The sequence below is a fragment of the Marmota marmota genome, unplaced genomic scaffold, assembly GCF_001458135.2.
Source record: "Marmota marmota marmota unplaced genomic scaffold, marMar, whole genome shotgun sequence".
NCBI classification, from domain to species: domain Eukaryota; kingdom Metazoa; phylum Chordata; class Mammalia; order Rodentia; family Sciuridae; genus Marmota; species Marmota marmota.
The window spans coordinates 10,291,571-10,300,329 of NW_026000026.1; the positions used below are offsets into that span (position 1 = coordinate 10,291,571).

An 8,759-nucleotide genomic window follows, 5' to 3' on the forward strand; every position below is an offset into this window, starting at 1 on the left:
CAGGTCGCGGGGCCCGGGAGCGGGAGAGCACAGGCAGCGGTGTCCGGTGCACAGTCCGAGCCCCGGGGTCCGGGAGAGCGGAGCAGGTGGTGCACGTGCACAGTCCGAGCCCCGTGAGCGGGAGAGCAGAACGGGCGGTGTCCGGTGCACAGCCCGAGCCCCGGGAGTGGGAGAATAGAGCTGGCCCGTGCACTGTGGACTGCCTGAGCCCCAAGAGCGGGAAAGCAGGCGGATGCACGGTGGACAGCCCCAGCCCGGGGAGCTGGAGAGCAGAGCTGATCCTTTACTGTAGGTGAAGAGTGGTGCCCTTCGCCCTGCAGGGTGAAGCCAAGGGTCTGTTGACGATGGGGTATCATGGCCCAGCGGCCGCGCATCTGTCATCTGCGGTCCTCTCGCGACTCGGGATGGGGACACCTGGACTAAGAGCAGGCTGTAGTCCCGCAGTGACCCTGCTGCTCCAAAGCAGAGCTGGATGTCAGATTTGGTCATTTTATTTTCCCCACAGCTCACTTTCCAAATATTTATCTTAAAAAGGTATATGGTAATTATATATATTTATAGGGCATAGCGTGATATTTCATCACACTGTTTTACTCAAAAGCAAGGTAAACTTCCATTTGGGATTTATAACCAGCAAGTCTTCCCAGCTATCTAGATAGAAGAAAAAGGAAACCAGGGCGGGGGAGAGGGGAAGTAATAACAGCTAATAAATATTGATATTTTATTGTGTGCTAGGACAGTTCTTAGCCCATTTCATTTATTATTTATCTTGGTTCACTACTCTTGGGAGATAACTGTTTTTATCCTTATTTGGCAGAAGAGGAAAGGGAGGCAAAAGCTAGGATTTAAAGACATTCTTACTCCAGAATCTTTTTAACTGTGAAAGGTGTTTCTTGCTGAGAATCCTCTAGCTGATGGGATTTGTTTTCACTCCACTTTTAAAACTACTTTTAAAATGTACTTCTTTACTCTCCTGCTGTTTAGTATCACATAGTCTATAGCTTCTATGATGCTGTTGGGTTATCCTACCTTGCCCAAGATCAAGGGACAGCTAAACCTGGGAGTCAGGATGCATTGCTCACCCTGTGGTCCGTCCCTTATAAATTCTTATTTAGGAACAGAGTAAGGTCTGGGACCCTGGAGGTTTCAGGCAGGTATGAAACTGAGGTTCCCTTCCCCTTTGTTTTGTTAAGTTGCATCCTCCCTGGTCATATGGCCTTTAATTCCTTGGAAGACACTGGTTGTGGGTTCATTCCTGTTGTACAGATACAGAAAGTAGTACAGAGACTATGAGAACATTGAGAAAATGGTAGAAGAATGATTTGAACCTTGGACAGATTACCAACCTTTTTCCTCTTTCATTCATTGAATAAATTTTTTTGAGCATGTGATATGACACAGTCTCAGTTTTAAATGATGTAGATAACAGTGTGGGCATTAAGAAGTTCTTATCCTTGTGTCCTCCCAGTGGGGTGAACTCTTGGGGGAGAAGCAGCCAGTAGTCACACAGGAAGCTGAACTTTCCATCTCTGATGAGAGCTGTGGAGGGAAAGGGCTTGCGAGATGAAGGCTAGAATCAGGGAGATCAGAGCACGTGGTTAAATAGTGCCAGCAGTGAAGATTTCCACCCCTACACTATTTATTGTCACCAGCATGGTTATTGCCATTGAGCATCATCTTGTTCATCTTGTCTTTTGCCACCTCCCCCCACCAAATGAAAGCTGGCAGGTATTAATGAGGGCAGGGTTGAGGCTCTCTTGTCACAGTGGCTGGCACATAGGAAGTACTACTAAATAATTGTTAAATTCATGACTGTGTGCTTGAAAGGTGCATGAAAGTACAAAGCAAAAATCACATACAGAGTCTTGGTAGATACCTTTAAAAAGTAAAAACCGACTGAAACTGGCCATTTTCTTTCTGGGGACTCAGCTGTCACTACTCAAACTCAGTGGAGAGCATTATTGAGCATGGTTCACTTCCTCCTAGAATCCCATAAGATAGTAACTCTTAAAGATAAGAGTATAATCAGAGGTTGGGGAATTTTAATTTTCCCTTGAACCCTGAGCAGTCATATTTCTCTTAGGCCTAGCAGGATTTCCTTCTATACCTGCATCTGTTCTTTGTAGTGAGTTTGGCTAAAGAGTGTTCAGGAGGTAAAGTGCTTAGCTATCATTTATTGAACAGTGACTACATCCCCAGTCCCTGTTCTCAGTACTCATTTCATCACCCCTGTAAGGTAGAACTAGCTTCTCATTTTAGAGATGACAAATCTGAGGTGGTGTCAAGAGAACTGAGTAATTTACCTAAAGTTCCTGCTTGGGTGTATTGGCATCCACTGTGACTTTCCTCCACTCTGTGCTGCTTTGAATACTAGAAAATCGCAACACTGGCAGTAACTACATTTGGTTTCTCTTAAGGAAGTGTTCCTAACCTTTTGGGATTGTGGATCCCTTTGAAAATCTGTGAAAGCTACCAAGACCGCTTGCTTGCAAGAAGGGTGCACATTAATATGCATGCCACTTTGCATACAGTTTCAGGAGTAAATTTACTTCTCAATGTTTTGGACCCTAATTAAGAATTATTCTCTCTCAGCCAGGCACAGTGGCACACTTCTGTAATCCCAGCAGCTTGGGAGGCTGAGGCAGGAGGATCAGGAATTCAAAGTCAGCCTCAGCAAGTTAGTGAAACCCTGTCTCAAAATAAAAAATAAAAATGGGCTGGAGGTGTGGCTCAGTGGTTGAGCACCATGGGTTCAGTCCCTGGAACCAAAAAAAAGCATTACCCTTTCTGCCAAAATGCAGGTTCAGGAAACATAGAAGTGTTCTAGAATAGCATTGTACAACCAGAAGCCACTGCCCCTGGCCATTGAAGGTGTGACTTACCCCTGCTGTGAACCACCCCACAGGGCAGTGTACAGTAACATTGGTACATACCCTTTTGACACACCAGTTGCAGCCCTGAACCCTAGTGGGATAGCCCCTGTTAGGAGTTGTGCACCAGGGTCTAAGTGCCTACTGGTGCTTGCCTTTTGGTGGGTCTACAGCAGGAAATGTCTGTTTTGAAAAGAGCAGTAACCAAGTTCTCTGCAGCACTTTCACTTTTTTAAGTGTTCAGAAGCCCATGTGCACATGTATATTTGAGTCTGATTCATCATGATTTAGATTCAAATTCAGAAACCATTAGCTTTACTTGTGTCAGGCTCCTACGTACTTTTACATGAATTACCCTTTAAAATCCTCATGATAGCAAACACAGCTATAAATACATATGAAGTGTTCTGGAGCTCAATATTTAACTAAAATGGCATAAACTTTTTAGGCAAGCAGGAGCTCTAGGATTCTCTATTCTCTGCGTAGGAAATTGGTAGTTCTAATATAGGGAGAATTACTTAAATGCCAAGACACCTGCTTATAGGTGTTCCTGTGGTTTCTTTAGTATAGCTCCATGTTTCCCACTTTATAAAAACTGTGTGGGGTTGAACACTCAGAAAGCTACACAATAATGATGTAAGGGATTTCTTAGGATGTGCTTGGGATCTGGTGGTGGGCCTAATGCATGTGAAATGGCTTATTGGGAAGAGAGCCTAATAAAAGGGAGGGCTCAATTCTGGTTTCTGCCTTTATATTCTGGCCACTGAGCCGTCCTGCTTGAGACTACAGGTTGACTTTCAAGTACTGGAGAAATAAAAGTTTTATGTTTTATGTCATGGGTCACAAGAGACAAAGGATGGAGTGTGGATATCGTGAACTCATTCCTTTCATCTTTCATTGGCAAAAAAGCTGATAATCCTTATGAAGCTGCATTTATTATATAGTTATATGATAAACTAAATGTGTTAATAGATATAATAATGTAGCTTCAGTAACAACTATTTTTATACCATACATTGTTAGTCCTTTATAATAAGAGCACCTGTTTATAAAGGAATCTCTAAGGAGAGTCTGGTATTTAATTATTTCTTAATATATAGAGCCCATTTGAGAACCTGATGAAATCCAGGAACTTCCTGCTGCCTCTTCTAAGTATGCAGAAACTCATGTACGCACGTGCACACAAGTATACGCGTATACTTTTGCATTCCAATTCTTAGAGCCCACAGGCATGTCTTGGACTCTTGGGACCAGGCTGCCTTGGTAAAAATCAGACTCCTTTATTTTCTGGCTGTGCGACTTTGGGCCAATTATTTAAATTCTGTGCCAGTTTTTCCACCTGTGAAATAGCAGTGACAATCCCCCTTATTAAGACTGGTTGGAGAATTAGTAGAGATGATCAAATGCCTAGAAAGTTCTTAGTGTATAGTAAGGGCTCAATCAGTGTCAGCTGTTAACTTTAGTACTTTATGCTTTATGACATCCAAGCACTCTTTATTTGCAGATTTAATCACATTATATGCTAAGTTTTTAAATATTAAGCTTTTGGATTTTTGTCATTTTATAAACATTTAATCTTTATCATTTTATAGTGAATTGTGCCTTATGAAGACATATAAACAAGCTTCACATTATAATATAATTTTTACTATGTACAGGGTATAGCCATTGAATATCAGTTTGATTAAAAACTAGAGACTCTCATATTTATGATCTTAACAATATGCTTATACACGTTTTAACTCTATGGGGGAAAAAATCTAATATGAGGCATTAACATTATTTGACCACATATTTTTTGCTCCCTGGGTTATTTTGATGAAAGAGTGTTCTGCCTTGGGAAAGTCTACTATTGGCCAAAGACGAGCTGTTTCTTTTTTCTGACTTACTAAATGTTGTTTATATTTGGAATGTATAAAAGTTAGGCACTATTTTCTATAATGTTAAAAAATTTATAGATTCATGAACAAATTTGAAGCTCATGGAGCAAAAACTAAGGCATTTGTGATATTCTATAAGTTTTATGATTCTGGATTACATTAGGATAGTTTATTGATATTTTAGTAAAATAAGCTAATCTATAACTTCTTCATTAAAATTCTACAAAAAATTGAAAACTTTTTTTCAGGCTGCAGAAGATGTCAATGTTACTTTTGAAGATCAGCAAAAGATAAACAAATTTGCCCGGAATACAAGTAGAATCACAGAACTAAAGGAAGAAATAGAAGTAAAAAAGGTATTTGTCTTATTTCGGAAAAATAAAAAGTTGTTTATTTTTAAAAGTTGAGCACAGTTAAGTATATCTCTGTGGGCTTTTGTTGTCGGCGACACAGTCTACCCTAAGTAGAAAGTCATTTTTTTTAAGGGATGGGAGAGAACAGAATTGGTGAGGGCCTCTAGAACTGTGTCTGAGGGAACTTGACCAGGGACGAAACTGCTTTTTCTCCACTGATCCCAGAGCCAGCAGCCTTCTTGGTGAGGAGGAGCACCGAGCTGCTGCTACAGCAACCCCATGTCCCTGAGGCCTGTGCCCAGCTTCTCCTGCAGCTTTCTCAAAATGTCCAGTTCATGTGCATTCCGTTGGTGGAAATTAAGCTATTATTCCCCCCAGCCCCCATCTCAGCAAGCAAGGCTGAGAAAGGTAGATTTGTTTGTTTTTTTTGTTTGGTTCTTGTGAGAAGGCAGGCTTCACCAGCGGGGAATTGTTTAAAGTGGAAATGTTGAGTGATCTCAGATACCGGCAGTCCACGTAGGGTAGGGTGCTCATAGCAGTCTGGAAACATCCAGAGGACGATGTGTTTGCTCCTCAGTGATTCCAGGTGAGGTGTCATCTAAGGGTAAGAGTTTTGTCTTATTTTTAGTGTGGTGATACCTTTGTGAAAGAGCCCCTCAGAAAGTTGGTGTCCCCATATTGAACCTGGCTTTTAGTTCTGTTGGGGAATCTTGAGACATTTTCATTGCTGTTCACTTTTGCACTTATAGAAACAACTCCAAAATTTAGAAGATGCCTGTGATGACATCATGCTTGCAGATGATGACTGCTTAATGATACCTTATCAAATTGGGGATGTTTTCATTAGCCATTCTCAAGAGGAAACACAGGAAATGTTAGAGGAAGCAAAGGTATGTGGGAGTCTTTCCCTGGGTGACAAGGTCTAATTCTTAAATTAGGACTTACATCACTTTAAAGAACATGTAATTTTGGGTGGAGGAAAATAATGGATGTTAAGTAACATTAAGGGTTGTTATACCGTCCCAGGCAGGCTCTCAATGCTTTGCCAGCGTAATTTTACTTAATCTTAATGATGATCCGTTTTTATCCCAATTTGGAAGAGAAATAGAGGCTTGGAGAGGTTACAGTACTTATTCATAGTGACATGTAAACAGTGGTCTTCTGACACTGGAATCTTCTCCTAACTGAAAGTATTTAGAAAGTACAGCACATTATAAAGCACAAAAGAGAAACTTCCTGTAATCCCACTGTCCAGAGGTGACCATCCATAGGGAACATGCTCATGTATCTTGTTCTTTTCCTCATTCTCTGTGTAGTTTTGCTCCACACTTTGGTTACTCACCTAGCACATGTTCATTGGGAACCTTCTTGGACTCAGGCAGACTTATGTCATTTTCTATGGCTTATTTACTACCATCTTTAATACCGTATAGTTGGACATTAATTTAGCTTACTGCTCTTGTTAATATCAACTTGTCTCTGATATTTTGTCATAGTATTGTCATAGTGAGCATTCTTACACATAAATCTTTGTTTACATTTAGAAAATTATTTTGAGGAAATGATCAGAGACCTGTACTGACTGGGCCAGAGTGTGGGCTCTTTAGCACTGCTTGAGACAAGGGTGCATTATGTGCAGTTGCTCACTAACTTGCATGCCCTCTGGGCTGTCGATGAGAAACAGCCACAGAGCTAGCGTGTGAGAAGCCAAGGGCATTCAAACATTTCCTCAACTTTAGCTTTATTAACTTGAATATTACTTAAATTGATAATCTTCCTTATTTATATGCCTAAACAAGCATTAAACCCACGTCCAATAAACCTGTGAAAATAAGATGGGTAAATGAATTTGCACGACTGTGCTGCAGTGAAACTATAGAAACGAGCTTCAGGCTGGATTGGCCTGTGGGCTGTCATTTGGTCCACCCCATCTTAGAGCAGAGGATTTTGAGGAAAGGGGGATATGATGGACTTGTAATTTAAAAATAATCTTCTAGTCTTATTTGGTTGATTGGATTTTCTGATATGGAAATTTTCTCTTTTTTAATAGGTACATGTCTTGTTTCTATTTCTCTCTGTGTGTGTGTGTGTGTGTGTGTGTGTGTGTGTGTGTGTGTGTTTTACTGGGAATCAAATCCAGGGATGTTGTACCACTAAGCTACAACCCCAGGCTTTTTTATTTTGAGAGGGTCTCCCTAAGTTGCCTAGGCTGGTCTCAAACTCTTGATCCTCCTGCTGTAGCCTCCCAGGTTGCTGAAATTAGGGACATGGCCACTGCATCTGGCTATTTCTAGTTTTTGTCTTGTAATAATTGCTCTCAAACTTTTAGCAGTCTTTAGAATTAGAATCTCCCATGGATTTGTTAAAAATTGATGTTGTTGAGCCCAACACAAAGAAATTCTAACTCATGAGACCTGGGGTAAGGCCTTAGAATTTGTATTTTTAATAATTCCAGGTGATTTTTGCCCCAATACTGGGCAGAGGGCCACACTTTGAGAACCATTGGCTAGACTTCTAAAAGAATAACATTGCTAAAACTAAGTGTTTGTCTTTGCTCCTGAGGTTAACATGTTAATGGGTATGCCATCTGTGGGCAAGTCTTGCTCTTCTCTTCCAAAGTTTAGCCCTAGAGGCTTCATAGTGAAAACTGCCAGATTTTGACTATAGGCTGTTATTCTTAACTATTGGTGATTTTGTGTGTTTTGATGGGACAGGTTGTGTTAGAAGGCAGGCAAGTTCATGATACATGTTTACAGAAGTCTTTGTATGTACTTCTTTCTTTATTAGGCTATGATAATTTAAGAATTAATTTTCTTGTAGCTGCTTCAGTTTTTAGACTAGCAAAGCCGAGAAACAGTCATGACTTATTCTGTGATTAAATAAGTATGGGCCTGAATTAGACTTTTGTCTCAGATCTAATTATCAGTGTCATTTAGCTGCATGTCCAAGTTTAGAAAGTTCTTGACCTGAAATTCTTTCCAAATATTATTTCAGACACAGATGCTCTGAAACCAGCCAACTGAATAGAATTAATTTAAACTATTTTTTTTTTCCAGAAAAATTTGCAAGAAGAAATTGACGCCTTAGAATCCAGAGTGGAATCAATTCAGCGGGTGTTAGCAGATTTGAAAGTTCAGTTATATGCAAAATTTGGCAGCAACATAAATCTTGAAGCTGATGAAAGTTAAACATTTTATAATACTTTTTTTATTTGTTTAATAAACTTGAATATTGTTTAAAATGATAATTTCCCTTCTTCAAATGATATGGAAAAGAAAATTTCCTCTTTTTAAACTTTTCATTTATTTAATGGAAACTTGCCTATTTTCACATGTCGTGCTTATTTATTTTATATTTTTGAAAAAGACAGTATTCATCTATGTATTTTGCATAACTGTTATATCAAGTTTAGGGGCTTTATGTCATGTTATTAAAATCAGTTAAGCAACCGTCTATGTTTCTATATTATTTAGAATACTTGTTGCAGTTTTCATTGATAAAATTTAAGTTGTGTCCCCTTTATGTATCTGACATCAGTTGCTCTTTGAGGAAGGTGGAAACCACAAAAAGATGGGCAGTCTTGCACTTGCTTGCTCAGTTCACAATGAAAACTTTGTCATTTGCTGCAAAAAATGTGTACATAAATATATGTAATA

At 39.8% G+C, this 8,759-nt stretch overlaps 1 protein-coding gene across 1 annotated transcript in view; it reads left to right on the forward strand.

The window, feature by feature from the left end:
- The window catches only part of Pfdn4 (prefoldin subunit 4), an 8,956-nt gene extending 400 nt beyond the window's left edge, over positions 1–8,556 (forward strand). The window contains exons 2-4 of the mRNA XM_015479768.2: positions 4,999–5,106; positions 5,853–5,993; positions 8,160–8,556. Of these exons, the coding sequence (XP_015335254.1) occupies positions 4,999–5,106; positions 5,853–5,993; positions 8,160–8,291 (381 nt within the window). The 3' untranslated portion in view covers positions 8,292–8,556. The remainder of the gene's footprint in view (positions 1–4,998; positions 5,107–5,852; positions 5,994–8,159) is intronic.
- The last annotated feature ends 203 nt before the right edge of the window (positions 8,557–8,759 follow it).